The sequence below is a fragment of the Dermacentor albipictus genome, chromosome 5 (assembly GCF_038994185.2).
Source record: "Dermacentor albipictus isolate Rhodes 1998 colony chromosome 5, USDA_Dalb.pri_finalv2, whole genome shotgun sequence".
Lineage (NCBI taxonomy): Eukaryota > Metazoa > Arthropoda > Arachnida > Ixodida > Ixodidae > Dermacentor > Dermacentor albipictus.
Window position 1 is genome coordinate 61,476,870 of NC_091825.1, and position 22,052 is coordinate 61,498,921.

General features: G+C 45.5%; 1 protein-coding gene across 5 annotated transcripts in view; it reads left to right on the forward strand.

Annotated features, from left to right (window-relative positions):
- LOC139060456 (protein IWS1 homolog) overlaps positions 1 to 22,052 on the forward strand; it is an 84,099-nt gene that overhangs the window by 44,202 nt on the left and 17,845 nt on the right. For all 5 annotated transcript variants that reach the window (XM_070539590.1, XM_070539588.1, XM_070539591.1 and 2 more), the window contains one exon: positions 8,715 to 8,920. In XM_070539590.1, coding sequence (XP_070395691.1) covers positions 8,715 to 8,920 — 206 coding nt within the window. The remainder of the gene's footprint in view (positions 1 to 8,714; positions 8,921 to 22,052) is intronic.

Below are 22,052 nucleotides of genomic sequence, written 5' to 3' on the forward strand. Positions count from 1 at the left end.
AGACCATTAAATTCCTTGTCATTGCGTATACTATATATATATATATATATATATATATATATATATATATATATATAGTATATATATTTACATACATAGTTACAGAGATGAAATAACAGTTGAAAAAGTTCTGCTGGAATGCGCAAGTTCAAGAAAAGTTTCTGAAATGGAACCTTGTCAATCGCAACACCATAGCTCAATCACAGAAACTAACACTCGTATGCACTTCTCCGAGGGAAAGCTTGATATTTCAAGAAAAATTTCATGGCTATATCCATGGAACAGTAGCTATATATATATATATATATATATATATATATATATATATACTTCGAATATGAAGCTTTCCGTCGGAGAAACGCATACGAGTGTTTCTGTGATTCAACCTACGGTGGTGCGCCTGACAAGGTTCCAACTGCTTCAACTGTTGTTTCATCTCCATGACTATTCTGGACTTAATAAACAGTTTTAGTTTAACGTTTGCGACGAAACGTAAATGTATTACGTACGTACAGAAATAGCGTTGTCAAACATGGCGGCACCCATGGCTCCCACTTCGGCGTGAATTCTCGTGATGACTGCGCTCTGAGCCGCGTTGGTTGCCAGTAACTACTGAAATTAGCTTTCGCTTTCTCTAAACTCACCTGAAACGTTGGTTATGAGAGCATAGCGCGTCCACTTTCTGAGATCGTCCGGCGATTCAGCCCCCGTACGCCTAACAAGACGCGTCGGCATAGCAACAACAGAATGGTTGGTAATGGATTGTCTTGGCTTAGATCCGTTTGGCACGAGGGACCAGATGGCGCCCAGTTTTATAACGTCTTCCTTACGTTTGCATTCCCGTGCGCTAAACTTAAAGTCCTTGAAGGACGCGCACTGTAACGTCCCGCAAAGTCGATTGCGTTTAACGTACGTAAGGCGACAAACGCTATTCTAAAGCTGTCTAATTTCAGCAGCCTAACGGATGGAACCCCATTCCGAACGTCAGCCATTAAAGAAGCATGTGGTCACAATCTCGCTCTCTCGATGCCTTTCGCTTGGCTACAATTTCGGTGTCGCGAATTCTTGTTGACAGGGAGCTATTAATTACCTCTGTGCTTTTGTTATACTCAGGTTCTAAAGCCTCGTAATAAGTCACTGTTTTCTTTTTCTCAGTGCAATAAAAGTAATAATTCTCTTATATAAAAGACCTAGTTAACTTTTGGCTGCTGCAAGTTACGCTAGCATCCCAGCGTCCTACAAAATCCCGTGTAGGGCAGAATGTGTAAAGACAATTTCAATTTTTTGCGACGCTTTAACTTCAAATGTCGTCGTGACTATTTTTCGCGGAATGCATTGTTATCGTGACTATATATTTACGGCGGAATGTATTCCTTTCCTGAAAGTGACATCTTTACAGAAATGTCATGATACACTCCTCTTTATCTCTGCACCTGATCCGATATCGGTTCCAACTGCTCCGACAGTCTGTCTAATGATAGGCCGCTTTTTCTGACTTTGACGTATACAATTGCTAATTTGACGTCTTCACAGCTCTTTCCTTTCATTTTTGTAGACAGTAGCGTAAGAAAAGGCCCATGTACCGGTAGTTAACACCAATGCTGGGTAAATATACTTTGTAGTTATATCATGATACAGATACATTATACCGACGCGATAAATATTTGAGACACGGATAGAAGATACTGGATGAATAACTGTATCCATTACGATACACACCATTTGTATCTTCCGATACTAGGATACATCAGTTAATTTATCAAAGGGTTATTGCAATAACATCTGCAAGTGCACAATAGCTGGCTGAGAAATTCGTCAAGTCCTGCCCGTCAGATCTTCCTCTCAATATTTAGTAAATCGTAACCCTTGTGCTCACAAGGCACTCTACAGCGGTCTCGTTACACTTTGTGTTGGTCTTTTAAGACATTTATCAGGTCCAATATTTTCGACTTATCACTTAGGACAATATGATCGCTTCCGAAAGATTTCGTTACTTTACGCACCGCATGAGTCGGTGTCTGCGGACGACAGCGCTCCCCGCACACTGCCATGCAAGCCGTTTAGGCACTGTGTCAATTACGCTGTCGCCCGCAACGGCAATGTGCTGGATGCCGTATCACACGAAATTTTGCGAAAGTGATCGCCTCCGCTATAGCCATTGGATCCCCGATAGTGATCGTGTCCCTGGTAGTGATCGCGTCCTCTATAGTGATCGCATGGCCGATAGTGATCGCTCAAAAATTTTGCCAGAGATCAATAAAGGTACAGTGCAAAAACAACAAATTTTTCATGCTTCCTTCATATCAGTACGAGGTAGTCATCTGCTCGCTACTTATCAAACGGGTCAATGCACTATTTGTTCATTGTTCTTTTGACAAGCATAGTTTCGTAATCGCTCCATATGAACCTTATGATTATGCCCTGAATAGGTTTGCACTTATTCAAAATACAGAACAGCAAGGCCAGAGTCCAGGGGCGTAAAGAGTAACACTATTACAATTGCATTCCAATTTTCTGTCGTGAAATTTACGTAACCGCCGACAAAAGCATCGGGAAGTGGCCTGAACAGCCAAGGAAACTCCTTCTTTGATTAGGATGTTGTTTTCTCGGAAGGCGAAGAGCATTGCCCACCATGAAAGGTTTTTCTTATTTAATTGGCTGACACGCGGCGAGCAGCATGTTGAAGAGGAGAGGGTTTTGGTGGATCCGGGCTAGCACAGTCAAAGTAGGCAATTGGATGAGCAGGCAGGTGTCGGTGTCTGCGATTGGTCCGCTTCCCCTTGGTTGCAGTGGCTGGCCGAAAACCTCTGTGGCGTGCAACAGAAGGTTAAAAATTCTGCTAGAACGGGTCCTCAGCGAAGGAGAGGTGGCAACTAGAGCGATGTCGAAAAGGCGCTTAAAAGGGCTGGAGAACGTTATATTTCGACGCACAAATCCTTCTTAAAGGGCACCTCACAAGGCCCCATAACAAATTTTGGTCGTACGCTGGAAGTTGTTAACGTGTCCTCTAGGGAGCGTTCTGCCACAAAACGTTTTCAAATAGGTTCATAAATAGCCGAGATAGAAATATTTCAGTGCCACGAACCCATGATTTCAGGATGCGAGCTCTACTGACAAGCGAGACCCTCTCTCCACGTGCCCCGTCTAGCCTCCCTAAGGAAAATTACTTCGCTGCGTTCTCCCATACCGGACCTCTTGGATCGCGTGACGGATGCGTCACACGCCCCGCCTTCATTTTTTTTTCTCCTCGCATCTGGTGATGGCGTCGCGCGTTAGCTGTTGTGATTATGTCGTTTCGCGCAGCTCACGATTTTGCACGCTGTGCATGAGGACACCTGATTAGCAGTATGAGTCAGTGCTACACGACTACTGCGGCAGACGCAAGCGGATCACAGAACATGATCCTGTGCTGGAACACGGTAGAAAACGACATAGTTTCGGTGTCTGTGCGCGCGACCGCACGATGTGGGAACAAGCAGACGAAACGAATGTACACCTCTCTTGCTGCGGTGCGAAGTAAAACCAAAACATGCAGACATTCGGTTTTTGTTTTAATATTCCTGCACGCTTTAATTCGTCTATTCGAGCAACATATTACACAAATAAAAAAAGCTGCCTTGAATAATTCTCGAAGTCACCTGTCACCACGAGCGACGTCACAGTGCAAACACGTGTACGTAGGCGCACTATCACCACGTGTACGTCATCCTCCGGCTTGGAGCGCGGGGTCCGCGAGGAGAAGGAAAAACGGCATCGGTTTTGAAATTTCAGATCTTTCCGCGGCGCGTAGTGATGCAATAATTTGCAGACACGATCGTTATAGTGCATTGTATGCCCTGCGCTTGTCAGCTCAAAATGGCCAGACCTGATGAGGGGCCCTTTAAGCGCAAAGAAAACTATTCTCGGCGGCAGCTCTGAGAAGCCCGTGCCAGAACAATCGGCGCGCAGCCATTTTATATTTATTTCGGAACTAGGGCAGTCTCCGGCCATTCACCCTCCAAAACATGACCTTTTACGGCATATTAATGCATCTGTAGTGCGTACACATTACTTTGACGGGGTGTGTTTTGGCGGATTTGTGGTGTCGCACGAGACAGGCGAATTTAGCGCAGCCGGAAAAAAAAATTTGATCAGTAGCAGATGGCTAATGGCGAAAAAGGCGTAAAATTGAAAATAATTAGCTTTCTTTGCTTTGGCGTAATGTTGCATAATCAGCCTGTACGCGTCATATAAGATGAAAAGTTGTCGCAGTTTTTGTGACCTCGCGGGACAAACATGCGTTACGGAAACTTTGACCGATCGTGGAGGGCTAGTCCAGAAATTGAACAGAAGCGCATTATAGCAGCTTGACATTGCGGCGCGCCTGATAATGCTCACAAGTTCATAAACAAAACAGGCTGCCTTACACTTAATTTTTTTTAGGCAGCAGAAACTGGTCTCAATTAATAACGACAGCATCATTTCTTTCACTTTATTTGTTTCTGCGTGTCTGCAAAAACAGATCATCTGTTCCTGCATGGCATGGCGTTACCTAATGCCGTGTACGTGTACCCATCCAACAAGTCACTCTTGTGAGAACTGCAGAGAAGGTTTGGACCATTGTTCACAATGTGCCTTTGTGCGTGCACCAGCGGTGATGGTATTTCAAGATGCCAGCAAAAAAAAAGGACGGTAGTCCGTGTAACAGCAGATAACGTGCCATCTAAGATTGCATGCCGACTATCAACAGTCATGCTAAGCCCTTCGCTAGAAATTGTAAGATATATCATCAGAAACGGTTCCACATTTGGTGACAGCACCATATTTGTAATATACTGCTTTTTTGCTTATTCCACTGAAGGCATTGGAAAAAAAAAGGAGAAAGGCTGACTCAGTGTCGATAACGATAGGTCATGAAACTAACTATCAGATATTGCGTTCACGCTGTTGACCAAAGTCACAGATGTAGAAATAGCGCATTGGATAGACGCAATCGATGGACAGAAAGTCGGTTATACAACTACATCAAACAGCAAAGAATGAAATTAAGATAGATGTTTTGCGATAACTCAAAGCACTCGTTGCCAATGTCGGCTTGTGATTGGGAAAACATGGCGTTATGAGAGAAAATTTGCCTGTATACGCTATCCGTACGCAGGGATGTCGCCAAAAGTATTTTCAGGGGAAAGGGGCTGGTGGCATTCCGATGCACGCAAATGTCATGGTGCGTATTGTATCTAAAATACTGCCCAACCCTAGTAAACGGTAACCATGTCTTCATGACCAAAATTTAGTATAGTGGGCTGAAACTTTAGCATTGCCTTTCAGGTTCCAATTTCACGCTGTCTAGCCCTGACAAAGAAGCGCGAACACTAGCGGTGATAGTCAGCATCCAGCCAATCTAAGGTTATTGAAACCGGTGAATGCTGTATTCTTTATCGTCTGCTCTTTGACTCTTGAGTTAGTGAGATGTATACAGGCCGCCATTGGAATCTGAAGCTGGCAACGTTTAAAGTTAGAACGTTATCTAATGGGGCGAGTCTAGCAGTGTTATTGGAGGAATTAGAGGGTAGTAAATGGGATATAATAGGGCTCAGTGAGGTTAGGAGGACAAAAGAAGCATATACAGTGCTAAAAAGCGGGCACGTACTGTGCTACCGGGGCTTAGCGGAGAGACGAGAATTAGGAGTCGGATTCCTGATTAATAAGGAAATGGCTGGTAACATACAGGAATTCTATAGCATTAACGAGAGGGTGGCAGGTCTTGTGAAACTTAATAAGAGTTACAAATTGACGGTGGTACAAGTCTATGCCCCTACATGCAGTCATGATGACCAGGAAGTCGAAAGCTTTTATGAAGACGTGGAATCGGCGATGGGTAAAGTCAAAACAAAATACACTATACTGATGGGCGACTTCAATGCCAGGGTAGGCACGAAGCAGGCTGGAGACAAGTCAGTGGGGGAATATGGCATAAGCTCTAGGAATAGCAGAGGATAGTTATTAGTAGAGTTTGCAGAACAGAATAATATGCGGATAATGAATACCTTTTTCCGCAAGCGGGTTAGTCGAAAGTGGACGTGGAGGAGCCCGAATGGTGAGACTAGAAATGAAATCGACTTCATACTCTGCGCGAACCCTGGCATCATACAAGATGTAGACGTGCTCGGCAAGGTACGCTGCATTGACCATAGGATGGTAAGAACTCGAATCAGCCTACACTTGAGGAGGGAACGGAAGAAACTGGTACACAAGAAGCCAATCAATGAGTTAGCTGTAAGAGGGAAACTAGAGGAATTCCGGATCAAGCTACAGAACAGGTATTCGGCTTTAACTCAGGAAGAGGACCTTAGTGTTGAAGCAATGAACGACAATCTCATGGGCATCATTAAGGAGTGCGCAATAGAAGTCGGTGGTAACGCCGTTAGACAGGAAACCAGTAAGCTATCGCAGGAGACAAAAGATCTGATCAAGAAACGCCAATGTATGAAAGCCTCTAACCCTACAGCTAGAATAGAACTGGCACAACTTTCTAAGTTAATCAACAAGCGTAAGACAGCGGACATCAGGAACTATATTATGGATAGAATTCAACAGGCTCTCAGGAACGGAGGAAGCCTAAAAACAGTGAAGAAGAAACTAGGAATAGGCAAGAATCAGATGTGTGCGTTGAGAGACAAAGCCGGCAATATAGTTACTAATATAGATGAGATAGTTCAAGTGGCTGAGGAGTTCTACAGAGATTTAAATAGTACCAGTAGCACCCACGACGATCGTGGATGAGAGAATAGCCTAGAGGAATTCGAAATCCCGCAGGTAACGCCAGAAGAAGTAAAGAAAGCCTTTGGAGCTATGCAAAGGGGGAAGGCAGCTGGGGAGGATCAGGTAACAGCAGATTTGTTGAAGGATGGTGGTCAGATTGTTCTAGAGAAACTGGCCACCCTGTATACGCAATGCCTCATAACCTCGAGCGTACCGGAATCTTGGAAGAACGCTAACATAATCATAATCCATAAGAAAGGGGACGCCAAAGACTTGAAAAATTATAGACCGATCAGCTTACTGTCCGTTGCCTACAAAGTATTTACTAAGGTAATCGCAAATAGAATCAGGAAGACCTTAGACTTCTGTCAACCAAAGGACCAGGCAGGATTCCGTAAAGGCTACTCAACAATAGACCATATTCACACTATCAATCAGGTGATAGAAAAATATGCAGAATATAACCAACCCTTATATATAGCTTTCATTGATTACGAGAAAGCGTTTGATTCAGTCGAAACCTCAGCAGTCATGGAGGCATTACGGAATCAGGGTGTAGATGAGCCATATGTAAAAATACTGGAAGATATCTATAGCGGCTCCACAGCCACCGCAGTCCTCCACAAAGAAAGCAACAAAATCCCAATAAAGAAAGGCGTCAGACAGGGAGATACGATCTCTCCAATGCTATTCACCGCATGTTTACAGGAGGTATTCAGAGACCTGGAGTGGGAAGAATGGGGGATAAAAGTTGATGGAGAATACCTTAGAAACTTGCGATTCGCTGATGATATTGCCTTGCTTAGTAACTCAGGAGACCAATTGCAATGCATGCTCACTGACCTGGAGAGGCATAGCAGAAGGGTGGGTCTGAAAATTAATCTGCAGAAAACTAAAGCAATGTTTAACAGTCTCGGAAGAGAACAGCAGTTTACGATAGGTAGCGAAGCACTGGAGGTGGTAAGGGAATGCATCTACTTAGGACAGGTAGTGACCACGGATCCGGATCATGAGACTGAAATAACCAGAAGAATAAGAATGGGCTGGGGTGCGTTTGGCAGGCATTCTCAAATCATGAACAGCAGGTTGCCATTATCCCTCAAGAGAAAAGTATATAATAGCTGTGTCTTACCAGTACTCACCTACGGGGCAGAAACCTGGAGGCTTACGAAAAGAGTTCTACTCAAATTGAGGACGACGCAACGAGCTATGGAAAGAAGAATGATAGGTGTAACGTTAAGGGATAAGAAAAGAGCAGATTGGGTGAGGCAACAAACGCGGGTAAACGACATCTTAGTTGAAATCAAGAAAAAAAAAATGGGCATGGGCCGGACATGTAATGAGGAGGGAAGATAACCGATGGTCACTAAGGGTTACGGACTGGATTCCAAGGGAAGGGAAGCGTAGCAGGGGGGCGGCAGAAAGTTAGGCGGGCGGATGACATTAAGACGTTTGCAGGGACAACATGGCCACAATTAGTACATGACCGGGGTAGTTGGAGAAGTATGGGAGAGGCCGTTGCCCTGCAGTGGGCGTAACTAGGCTGATGATGATGATGATTCGCGTTTGTATAACAGACGTAGGTTAGGTGCGGCAAGGTTTCAACTAGTGCTTATCTCTGAATGGCTTAAGTATATAACCCACTCCTTTAGAAAATAGGCATCGGAGTTACAAGCCTGGTGAATAAATTTCATGTGCCTCGTGTTGGAACTCTCTTTGAAATCACCTGCATGTCAGATATTTTATTCCGCTTGCGACCATTACCACTCACTTTATAAAAAGATACTCTCGCTTGTCTAATTGCATGGGTGCATTCCTTTAGGACACAGTAAACGTACGCTATCAAATTTGAATGAAACGGTTGTAAGCGTACGTGTCGCAGCCTGCGGCACTTCCATTTTTAGTCGGTAGGTGTTTATTACGGGAACAAACCGCAGTCGTACTCTTCCACTGATGCAGCGATTTTTCTACAGGGTGTCAATGTCGACTGGGACCATCCGTCTGACGCCCACGACGAGACAAAAGGAAAAAACGTGCACGACCTACTCGCATTCTTAGGTGGCCGTCAAGTTCCCATGCTGGTCACGGTGCCACCAGATGCCGATATTGTGAAGCGATACTTCAATTCGTTAAGATCTGCAAGCAGCGGCATCCAGTACGTCATCGTCGCTACGCATAGGTAACGTACGAACGTCTGCTGTGAGACCTCATCTGTGCGAAATATAAAAGTGTTTTACAGCATTCGCTCTACTAAGGAAGTAGAAAATTGGTACAGTAAAATAACGCTAGAGCATACAAAATAGGAAGGGCAGTTGAAGACGCTGCTCACTGTTGACATTTACAATATGCTGCTTCAATATACCGCTTCAATTCATGAGTGATTTGCGTACGCATATCACTTCGTTCACACACACACAAAAAATATTTCTGTTAGGAGACTTCAATCTTCCAGGAGTTAATTGGGAGGATAATACTTCTTGCACTGAACTTACTCCCCATGTCAATTATATGCGTGATATAATTCTATGCCACAATTTACATCAAGTTGTAACTTTACCCACGCGAGTATACGGATCTTCGTCGTCAATACTTGACCTCGTGTTTGTGAATAGAAATATCGAAAAGTTATCAGTGTCTGTTGAACGCGGCATATCTGATCATGAAATGTTATGTTTTTCATGCTGCTTGGAAAAATGCAATCGCAGTAATGCAAAAAGTGTTGTAGTGAAGGACTTTTCACGTGCCAGGGACGAAACTATTTTAGATTATCTAGATTTTCACCTCAGCAACTTTAAAGGAAACAATGTTATAGAACTTTGGGACAGGTTTAAAGAACTTTGCACATATTGTGTTCAAAATTTTGTACCAAACAAGACAAAGAAAACAGCGAAAGTTAACTCTTGGGTTACGCGGGAAGTCATTCACTTGAAAAGAAAGATTAAACGCTGGAGACGAAAGAACGCCCCTATAACGCAAATCCAAACCGCAAGAGCTAAATTAAGCTCGTCTATTGGGCATGCTAAACGGCGATATTTTAACCACACTCTGCCCAATTTTATTCGTACCGCGCCACAAAAATTTTGGACATATTTGAGTAAAAAAAACAAACCAATTGAACAAATAGTGGATGGCGGCGTTCTTATCGTCGAAAAGCAAAGTATTGCAGAGCATTTCAACACATACTTCCATAGTGTCTTTGCAAATACAAGTGATATATCGATTCCCATTTTTTCTTTGTCCATTGCACACTCGGACCTTGTATCTGTACCTGGCGTAGTTTCTATGCTTCTTAACTTAAAAACCAAATCAACGCTTTGTCCTGACAATATATCGAATGTTTTTCTGCGCCGATACGCAGAAATGGTGTCCAAGTTTCTTGTGATCATTTTTCGTGCTTCATTATCCACAGCAACTCTTCCTATTGACTGGCTAACTGCACGCGTAGTACCTGTACCGAAAAAAGGGGACCTAACGCTGATAAGTAACTATCGCCCAATATCGCTAACGTCATCATGCTGTAAGATGCTAGAACACATCATAGCTAACTACATTACTAAATTCTTAAGTGATAACAGTGTACTCTCACCTGAGCAACATGGTTTTCGAAAAGGTTTTTCTACTGTCACCCAATTAACATCGGTTATTCATTATTTTGCGAATATTCTAGACAAATCCAGCCAGGTAGATGTAATATTTTTAGATTTCAGGAAAGCATTTGACCTTGTTTCACACTCCAAGTTAATTGAAAAACTTCGATTAATTAACATTCCTTGTTTCATTGTTAATTGGGTTTCAGCATACCTCACTAACCGAAAACAGTTTGTTAGTATCGATACTTACCATTCCCATGAACTTCCAGTTACCTCAGGCGTCCCTCAGGGTAGTGTTTTAGGGCCTTTATTATTCTTAATTTATATTAATGACATTGCCAGCGTTGTCACAGCACCAGTTCAAATAAAACTGTTCGCTGACGATTGTGTTCTGTTCAGTGAGGTAACCGGTTGCGATGATCAGATAACCCTGAACAATAATCTTCAAAACCTTCTTTCTTGGTGCAATCGTTGGAACATGGAGGTAAATGCTAACAAAACAGTTTACATGAAGATAACTAAAAAAATAAATAGCCTATCTTTTCCTTACGCTCTCGGATCTGAACCATTAACCGAGGTTAGGGAATACAAATATCTTGGCGTCACAATAACTCATAACCTGCACTGGAACATTCATATTTCTAACGTATGTGACTCAGCCTTTCGTAAACTCTGTCTTCTACGTCATAAACTAAAACAAGCTCCCGCTGAAACTAAACTTTTAGCCTACACATCAATAATAAGGCCAAAACTGGAGTATGCCTGCATAGTGTGGGACCCTTACACGAAAACGAACATTGATGCACTAGAACGAGTACAGCGTAAAGCAATCAGATTTATTTTTTCGAAATACCGTATGACTGATTCCCCGACAGCAATAATGAGACAACATGGCATTCAGACATTGGAAATACGAAGAAAAATACAACGGCTGAAATTACTTTTTCTTCTTAAAAATAATCTCCTCGCCCTCACTCCTGAGCCTTATGTAACGCCAATGACAGCACGCCGAACACGTCATCGTCATGCTGACTCTCTAACTCCCTATAATGCCAGAACTAACATTTTTAAATATTCTTTTTTCCCACGCACTATAACCGATTGGAATAATTTACCTCAGTCACTACTAAACAGTACTGATTCCATTGACCGTTTGAACTACTGATTTCATAGTAATAACTGAAATTGATCTTTGTGTTACATTCCTTCTCATTGCTTAAAATTGTACTGACGGTTGTTACGAACTTGCACCGCTGCACCACGATTACGGCTTTGTGGTCCCGTAGCGCTCGTCACCCGTTTCGTGACAGAGCGTTGGTGGCGAAGACTCCGAGCCTGGCGTCGATGAGAATAACAAAAGGGACTTTATACATTATATACAGGTTATCATACAGGACATGAACGGGTCGGCACTGGGGCCGAGTGCTCACAACAAACGCGACTGTTCTCGCACGACGACGTCCGGCGAAAACGCGTGACACATCTCACCCCAGTCGGGAGCGACACTCTCTCCCGGTGGGTCGGCGGATCCTCCTTTTTCAGGCAGCGCGTTGCTGCTTTTATAATCCCCGAGGAACCATTGTCACTCAAACGGCCCAATACAAAGTCAGCACACGACGGTCGTCCGAGGGGTCCAACCAGCGACCGCGCTGGCCACCCGGTTCAAAGTTCGCGCGCGCGGTGACCTCCAGGCAAAGGGAGGTGCGGCGCCGGGCTGTCTGGCACACGCGGACACGTCCAAACATGCGGCTCGCCGAGGCTTCTCCCGCAGGATCCCGCTGCCCGACGGCTCCGCATCTTGACTTGTGAAGGGAGAATTAGGGCGCTCGCAGGATAGATTCTGCATCTTGCAGATTCGGAATCCGGGCTTGTGGTGATGGCACAACAGCATCCCCGCCCTCAGATAAGGCGCCGGGAAGACGAGCTGCCTCCACGTGGCTCGGATGCCAGGCGCGCACGTTCGTCAGGCTCGTCCAAGTTCACGTCCAGTGTCGGGACGCCAGGTAACTTCACGTGCCCAGGTCCGACTCGCCAGGACAGAAGCTCTGCTCACCGCGTTGTCGCCAAGGCACCTCGACCAGCTCCGCTCGGGTCGTTCCTAAGACCTTGCTTCTCGCCACTGGTCCCGGTTGGTCGTTCTGCAGCTTGCAAAACTGACCGGCAAAAGGCAACACCCAACACGAACAAGTGCCCTCTGTCTCCCGTCAAACACCAGACAAGGCCATAATTCAAATCAACCTAACTAAATTGCTATCCCTCTTTTTGCTCCCGCTGCAACAAGAGGCAGGTGTACGATCTAGCACACAAGGCTCAAACAATCAGTTTTCAAATTAACAGCACACCAAAATAGAAACAATTAATAATCAGCAATAATAATGACAAATAGAATGGTCCCCTTGAAATCGCTTTGGACCGAAAACATACTGCTGAGGAAGCAAATGAGGTCATTCATTTTTACCCCGATCTCCCTGTGAACAGGACAGGTCGTCGCGAAGTAAGAGAAGGTAAGTAACGAGCAGGAACGAGTAGGCCACTGAAAGAAGCGAGGCCTAGAATGCACGACTTAGAGCATCAGCGTTCGCGTTCAACCTTCCCTTCTTATAACGGACAACGAGGCTGTGCTGCTGTAGGGTCATGCTCCATCTCAGCAAACGGCCGCTTTTAGAGGACATGCTACTTAACCACGTTAGAGGGCAATGGTCTGTTTCCACAACAAACTTAGAACCGGAGACATAACAAGCCAGCTTCTGAACGGCCCACACAACGCAGGCGCACTCTTTCTCAGAGGTGCTGTATGCCTCTTCTCTACAACTTAGTTTGCGACTTAAATACAAAATTGGTCGTTCATGACCACTAGCATCTTCCTGGCATAGTACCGCTCCCATGCCGCGATCACTCGCGTCGCATTGAATGACGAAACCTTTCGAAAAGTCTGGTGCCGTCAGAACCGGCTTATGGCTTAATGCTCGCTTCAGCATTTGGAACGCATTTTCTTTCTTTGAGTCCCACGTCACCTTAACGGGCTCCGACTTCCGAAGTGCGTCGGTTAGCGGGCTGGCAAGGTCAGAGTAGTCTCTCACATAGTGTTGGTAATATCCAGCTAAACCTAAAAAGGCCCGTATATCCGTCTTCGTGGTTGGCCGGGGATAGTTCAAAATAGCAGCTACTTTGATGTCGGACGGTCTACGCCGGCCGCGCCCCACCACATGGCCCAAATAAGTCACTTCACCGCAACCTAGGTGACATTTAGCTGGTTTCACAGTAAGACCTGTCTCTTTCAACCGGCTCAACACGACTCGCAAGTGCTCCAGATGTGATTCCGAAGTGTCCGAAAATATGGCAACATCATCGAGGTACGGCAATGCGAACTCGCCTAAACCATGAAGCACTCTGTCCATCAGGCTAGAGAAACAATACGGCGCGTTTTTGAGGCCGAAGCTCAACATGAGTGGCCGGAATGTTCCAAGCGGGGAAACGAAGGCGGCATAGCGGCTAGCCCGTTCCGTAAGGGGTACTTGCCAATAGCCTCTCACGAGATCCAGGGTAGAGATATAATTTGCCTTCGACACTGTCTCTACCCTTTCTTCCAGGTTCGGTATAGGATATGTCTGATCTCGGGTTATCGCGTTCAGACGCCGATAATCGACACATGGCCTCGGATCTTTTCCTGGAGCCTGGACTAGTATCAAGGGCGACGTGTAGTCGCTCTCACTTGGTACTATAACCCCCAAGTCACGCATGCGCTGAATCTCCTCAGCCATGATTTTTTTCTGCACGGGCGAACAACGGTACGGTTTACTGCGGATCGGTTGATCAGAGGTTAACTCGATGTCATGCTCTAGGACCGTTGTTCTTCCGGGACGGCTCGAAAAAACCTCCCTAAACTCTGAAACGATTCTCTTTAAATCCTCCTTTTGGGCGGCACTTAGACGCGCTTCCAACGTCAGCTGTTGCACCATTAGCTCTAAACCACATCCCTTCATATCAGCCGTCGTCAGGATTTCGGCCCCTTCCTCATCGTCAGCATTTATCGTCATGCTTATAATCGCGCGACGCTGAATGTAGGGTTTCATCAAGTTACTGTGGTAAATTTTGTTGGGCCGTTTCCCTAATTTAACTTCGTAGTTGGTATCGGAAAGCTTAGTTACAACCTTTGCGGGCCCCTCCCAATGAACCTCGAGCTTGTTTTTTTTTGACGGTCGCAGCAACATCACTTGGCTACCTTCTTCGAAGGTGCGTTTTTTTGCTGACTTGTCGTAGTATTCTTTTGACAAGGTTTTCGCCGCCTTCATGTGGCTCTCTACAAGATCTTTGGTTTTCCCGAGCCTCTGGAGGAGGTCGAGGACGTACGAGACTACATTTGGGTCGTCGTCACTGCCTTCCCAAGACTCTCGCAGCATGCGCAACGGAGTTCTTAGGCTCCGGCCATATACAAGCTCCGCGGGGCTAAAGCCGGTGCTCTCATGGGGAGCCGATCTCAAGGCGAACATAGCGGCGGGAATGCAGGCCTCCCAGTCACAGTGACGCTCAAAGCACAGGGCTCTCAATATTCGCTTCAGCACCGAGTGCATCCGCTCTACTGGGTTAGATTGCGGGTGATAGATGGAACTGTGCACTACTTTAATGCCGCATCTTTCCAAAAAAGTAGAAGTTAGGCAGCTGGTAAAGACGCTGCCATTGTCGCACTGAATCTCGGAAGGGAACCCGACGCGTGCGAACATTGAGAGCAGAGCGTCCACGACCTGGGAGGAATTTAGCTCCTTAAGAGGTACTGCCTCGGGGAACTTGGTCGCGACACACAGGGCGGTCAGAACATACCTACAACCGTTCGTTGATTCTGGCAGAGGGCCTACAATATCGATTACTAGTCGCCGAAAAGGTTCGGATATGACTGGCACCAACTTCATCGGTGCCTTCCACTTGTCAGTGGATTTGCCGATTCTCTGGCAGGTGTCGCAAGAGCGCACGAATTGTTCGACATCCTTCCAACAATACGGCCAATAAAACTCCTGAGCCATTCTAGCCTTGGTCTTTTTCAAGCCAAGATGCCCTGCCCACGCATTTTCGTGCGCGAGTTCCAGTAACTGTCGGCGATATTTCCGAGGAATCAGAAGCTGTTCATATTTGCGACCCTGCTTATCTGTGTAGCGGCGGTACAATAAGCCAGATTCCTCGTAAAATGAAACCCTCTTTTTTTCCACTCCCAGTTTGACGCTCTTCATCAGATCGGCTATTGAACAATCTTCCTTTTGCTCGCGAATCAGAGTTTCTCTTTGAACTGCAGCCAGCTCCTGCCAGCTGGCGGAAACCCGAGCGAGTAGGGATCCTGCATCGCCTAACTGCGGCGTCGTGTCCTTATCGCGGCTAGCACGGGACGCGTCACTCCCAGTCACTTCCAGGACACGCTCGACCAGGCCAGCCTCCGAGCTCTGCCTCTCCCGTGCCTGCTCGCCACTCAAGTTACCCTGATCAGTCCGTGTGCCGCACCGCTGTTCGCTCACCGACTCAAAGTCCAGTTCCCTCGACAGCTGGCGCGCTTTGGATCGCGTGAGGGCCATGTACGCCACGTCGGCAAAGAATGATTTGCCCTGATCCTTCAGCAGCTGCTCCGAGCTATTTGAGAAGAGGTAGGGAAAGTGCTCCGGGAGGGCGGCAGACACAGCGGCTTCGGTGTTAAGTTTCCCAAACTCTCCTTCAATGGTAACCGTTGCGATCGGTAAACAGACACTCTCCTCCTCGGCCACTTGCCGTATCCAAGCGCACTCTCCCGTAAAATCACTCGAGGAAACGAAAGACGGGTGAACAACGTCCATAGTTGCTGCAGAGTCTCGAAGTGCTCGGCACTTCTTGCCGTTTACCTTAATTTCCCGCATATATGGCTCCAATAGTCGTATGTTTTTGTTAGTTTCCCGTATTGTCGCAAAAGCAATTTTCTCTGGGCAGCTCGCTGCGATGTGCCCTTGCTTTTTGCAATTGTAGCAAGTTAACGGCTTCCGTTTTTCAAAAGAACGCGTCGTATCGTTTCGCTGCTTGGGACCATCGTTAGCATTCTGAGATGCATTCTGTCCTTCCCTTACAGTTTCTTTGGTAAGAGACTCATCTTTCCGAAACTCGCGACGCCTGATTTGCTTCCGTTCGTCGGACTTCCCGGAAAACCCATCTCTTCTATCAGCTTTTTCTACGCGCACTGCCTTGCTGTGCAAGCTGCGGCGGGTGTAATACTCTTCCGCTAACTCTGCTGCCTTGTTTAGCTTAACCTCCTTTAGCCTATCTTGCAGCCAGAGCCGGACATCCTCATCAATGCAACGGTAGAACTGCTCCAACGCGATGCATTCGACAATTTTGTCGCGGTCGTCGTAAACCTCTTCGCCCTTCAGCCATTCCACCAGGTCGGCTTTTAGACGAAACGCGAAGTCAACATTCGACTCCTTACCCTTTTTTGCATACCGGAACCTCTGCCGGAAAGCTTCGGGCGACAATTTGTACTTCCGCAGTAGCGCTTCCTTCACATCACTGTAGCTCTCAAACGCCTCTTTCGATAAGCAAGTTATTACGTCTGATGCCTCCCCAGGAAGCAAGGCTAACAGATTCTGTGCCCAAAGGGATCGCTCAATGCTATTCCGTTCGCAGATGTGCTCAAATTTCACGACGTATTTGGCCATATCCTCTCCGACGACAAAGGGTGGAAGTTGATCGCGTATTCTTGGAACATTAGAAGTGAGACTAGGCGCTGGCGAGCTATTTCGGGTCTCCAACTCTTTCATTTTAAGCTCGTGCTCACGAATCTCTCTCCTTTCCTCCTTTTCCTCCTCGCGACGTTGCTGTTCTCTCCTTTCCTCCTTTTCCTCCTCGCGACGTTGCTGTTCTCTCCTTTCCTTGGCGTCACAATAACTCATAACCTGCACTGGAACATTCATATTTCTAACGTATGTGACTCAGCCTTTCGTAAACTCTGTCTTCTACGTCATAAACTAAAACAAGCTCCCGCTGAAACTAAACTTTTAGCCTACACATCAATAATAAGGCCAAAACTGGAGTATGCCTGCATAGTGTGGGACCCTTACACGAAAACGAACATTGATGCACTAGAACGAGTACAGCGTAAAGCAATCAGATTTATTTTTTCGAAATACCGTATGACTGATTCCCCGACAGCAATAATGAGACAACATGGCATTCAGACATTGGAAATACGAAGAAAAATACAACGGCTGAAATTACTTTTTCTTCTTAAAAATAATCTCCTCGCCCTCACTCCTGAGCCTTATGTAACGCCAATGACAGCACGCCGAACACGTCATCGTCATGCTGACTCTCTAACTCCCTATAATGCCAGAACTAACATTTTTAAATATTCTTTTTTCCCACGCACTATAACCGATTGGAATAATTTACCTCAGTCACTACTAAACAGTACTGATTCCATTGACCGTTTGAACTACTGATTTCATAGTAATAACTGAAATTGATCTTTGTGTTACATTCCTTCTCATTGCTTAAAATTGTACTGACGGTTGTTACGAACTTGCACCGCTGCACCACGATTACGGCTTTGTGGTCCCGTAGCGCTCGTCACCCGTTTCGTGACAGAGCGTTGGTGGCGAAGACTCCGAGCCTGGCGTCGATGAGAATAACAAAAGGGACTTTATACATTATATACAGGTTATCATACAGGACATGAACGGGTCGGCACTGGGGCCGAGTGCTCACAACAAACGCGACTGTTCTCGCACGACGACGTCCGGCGAAAACGCGTGACACATCTCACCCCAGTCGGGAGCGACACTCTCTCCCGGTGGGTCGGCGGATCCTCCTTTTTCAGGCAGCGCGTTGCTGCTTTTATAATCCCCGAGGAACCATTGTCACTCAAACGGCCCAATACAAAGTCAGCACACGACGGTCGTCCGAGGGGTCCAACCAGCGACCGCGCTGGCCACCCGGTTCAAAGTTCGCGCGCGCGGTGACCTCCAGGCAAAGGGAGGTGCGGCGCCGGGCTGTCTGGCACACGCGGACACGTCCAAACATGCGGCTCGCCGAGGCTTCTCCCGCAGGATCCCGCTGCCCGACGGCTCCGCATCTTGACTTGTGAAGGGAGAATTAGGGCGCTCGCAGGATAGATTCTGCATCTTGCAGATTCGGAATCCGGGCTTGTGGTGATGGCACAACACGGTTCATTTGTACATTTACTCTTCACTTTTGTTTTGGGAATTGTTTGGTTACAAGACCGAGTGTTCTTTTTACCCATTTGGTTCTCGCAGCTGGTGGGCTCCATTGCTATTGCGCACACTAATTTGGTCCATTTGTTCTTACGTCTGCAAATGCAATTATTCTGTATTTTGTATGCCCCTCCTGCCTGGGCCTCAATGAGGCCTGCAGTATTGTATAAATAAATAAATAAATAAAATAAATAAAATCAAGAAAGGGTCTGACAGATGGAATAGCACTCTGCTTTCTCTTCTTTTCTCCCCGCGTTCCCACTCTCCCGCTCTTGTCCCCTCGTCAAGTCAAGTCAGTTTTATTTACATCAATATGATGTGGGTAGGCTCAGGCAAAAAGCGAACGATTTTCGCTTGAGGAAGCCCGAGTCCCCCTACATGGCGTACAGCAAGGTCAAAAGTTTTTTAAAAAAGTACAAAATCCACACACACTACATAACAGAATATAATACAAGAAATTTAGAACAGTCGATATAAACTCTTGGTACATGCTCATTAATACACAATGCATAGGTGTTCACGGAGATGAAAATGTCCTTCCTATCACACTTTAACGCAAAGCGAATACAGCGGAACAATTCAGAAAAATCGTTATTTGGGAAATTAAGAACGATCGACATAAACTCGTCGTACATGCTCATTAATACACAATGAATAGCTGTTAACAGAGATGCAAATGTCATTCGTGTCACACTTTAATGCAAACGGAATACAGCGGCTTACAAGAAATGATTTCTTAGAGTTTGTGTACTAGATGTTTCAAGAGAAAAACGTTCAAATATGAATTTATTTAGTAACCTTGGAACTGCATGACGCATCATCTGTCGACCATGTTCTGTACGGCAAAAGGGAATGGTCCAACGTTCGTGTTTTCGAAACGAGTATGGCATCGAGTTTGCTTCGAGGTATGACAATGCTATCAAGAAGTTGTCATTGTGAAAAATTGATTGTTTATATCTTACGGCTAAGAAAAATTTGTATAGCTTATGAACGGATATGATTTTGAATCACTTAAACAATTCTTTGGTGTGCGCGAGGTAGTCAACATTTGCTATGTAACGTATTTTCTTTTGCAGCTTGTGCATTTTGTGCAGGTTAGTTTGAGTAGTAGTGCCCCAAACAAGGAAACAGTAGTCAACATATGACATGAATAATGTGTTGTATATTTTTAATTTATATGGTACAGGTAGATAGGAGCGAAATTTCGCGAGCATTCCGACGCACTTTCATAAATTAGTTAAAGGGGAGCTAATATGAGGGTCCCAGCTCATGTTCTTGTTAAAGAAAATTCCTAGTGTTTTTACTGTCTACTACCTCTATAATAGAATTGTCTATTTTTAGCCTAATGTCTGATGTAACGATGCTCTGCCGGTAATGAAAAAGTACCGCTTTTGTTTTCTTACTATTTATTATCAAGAAATTTGCTGCGCTCCATGATTTCAACTTTTCTAATACGCTGTTTATGTTTGAAATGAGCAATGGAATGTTATTACCCCTAACAAGAGACTCGTATCGTCTGCATACAGAAGATATTTTGGAAGTTTGCTGATATCTGTTATGTCGTTTATGTATATAATAAACAGTAGCGGTCCTAAGATACTTCCTTGTGGAACTCCAGTGGTTATTGGTTGAAGAGTTGAAACATGCTGATCTATTTTGGAAGGCTGCTGATATCTGTTATGTCGTTTATGTATATAATAAACAGTAGCGGTCCTAAGATACTTCCTTGTGGAACTCCAGTGGTTATTGGTTGAAGGGTTGAAACATGCTGATCGTCTTAGGAATGAAGCTCACAGCCGTCGGACGACAACGCTCATTACCTCTGAAGTCTCTGCCTTTAAAACAAGCCGCCAGCGACAACACCCACACGTGATGTCACTGCACTAACCCTTTAAAACTGACCTGCCGAGGATGACGAGGCCGCTTTTGACGAAGATAAGCCCTCCTCTCGAAACGTTGGCCAGCCTTTCTGAGGCACCCTATCCCTGTTTGCAAACTTTATACCAATATGCTGCTTTGGCATACAACCGGTGTCCAGGGACCGAATCTATTAACGGTTCGGTTGGGGAACCGTTGGTTTGGCCTCACCTGATTCTAGCGTTAAACGTTACCAGGTTCATTTTCCAATGGTGGCCAGTCCGGAGTAAGACTCACTGGCTCCGCACAGGCCGCCATTGGAATATGAACTTGGCAATGTTTAACGCTAGAACGTTATCTAGTGAGGCGAGTCTAGCAGTGCTATTGGAGGAACTTGAGGGCAGCAAATGGGATATAGTAGGGCTCAGTGAAGTTAGAAGGCCAAAAGAGCATATACACTGCTAAAAAGCGGGCACGTCCTGTGCTACCGGGGCTTAGCGGAGAGAAGAGAACTAGGAGTCAGATTCCTGATTAATAAGAATATAGCTGGTAACATACAGGAATTCTAGAGCATTAACGAGAGGGTGGCAGGTCTTGTTCTTAAACTTAATAAGGGGTACAAAATGAAGATTATACAGGTCTACGCCCCTACATACAGTCATGATGACCAGGAAGTCGAAAGCTTCTATGAAGACGTGGAATCGGCGATGGGTAGAGTGAAAACTAAGTACACTATACTAATGGGCGACTTTAATGCCAAGGTAGGCAAGAAGCAGGCTGGAGACAAGGCAGTGGGGGAATATGGCATAGGCACTAGGAATAGCAGGGGAGAGTTATTAGTAGAGTGTGCGGAACGGAATAATATGAGGATAATGAATACCTTCTTCCGCAAGCGGGTTAGTCGAAAGTGGACGTGGAGGAGCCCGAATAGTGAGACTAGAAATGAAATCGACTTCATACTCTGCGCGAACCCTGGCATCATACAAGATGTAGACGTGCTCGGCAAGGTACGCTGCATTGACCATAGGATGGTAAGAACTCGAATCAGCCTACACTTGAGGAGGGAACGGAAGAAACTGGTACACAAGAAGCCAATCAATGAGTTAGCTGTAAGAGGGAAACTAGAGGAATTCCGGATCAAGCTACAGAACAGGTATTCGGCTTTAACTCAGGAAGAGGACCTTAGTGTTGAAGCAATGAACGACAATTTCATGGGCATCATTAAGGAGTGCGCAATAGAAGTCGGTGGTAACGCCGTTAGACAGGAAACCAGTAAGCTATCGCAGGAGACAAAAGATCTGATCAAGAAACGCCAATGTATGAAAGCCTCTAACCCTACAGCTAGAATAGAACTGGCACAACTTTCTAAGTTAATCAACAAGCGTAAGACAGCGGACATCAGGAACTATATTATGCATAGAATTCAACAGGCTCTCAGGAACGGAGGAAGCCTAAAAACAGTGAAGAAGAAACTAGGAATAGGCAAGAATCAGATGTGTGCGTTGAGAGACAAAGCCGGCAATATAGTTACTAATATAGATGAGATAGTTCAAGTGGCTGAGGAGTTCTATAGAGATTTATACAGTACCAGTGGCACCCACGACGATAATGGAAGAGAAAATAGTGTAGAGGAATTCGAAATCCCAAA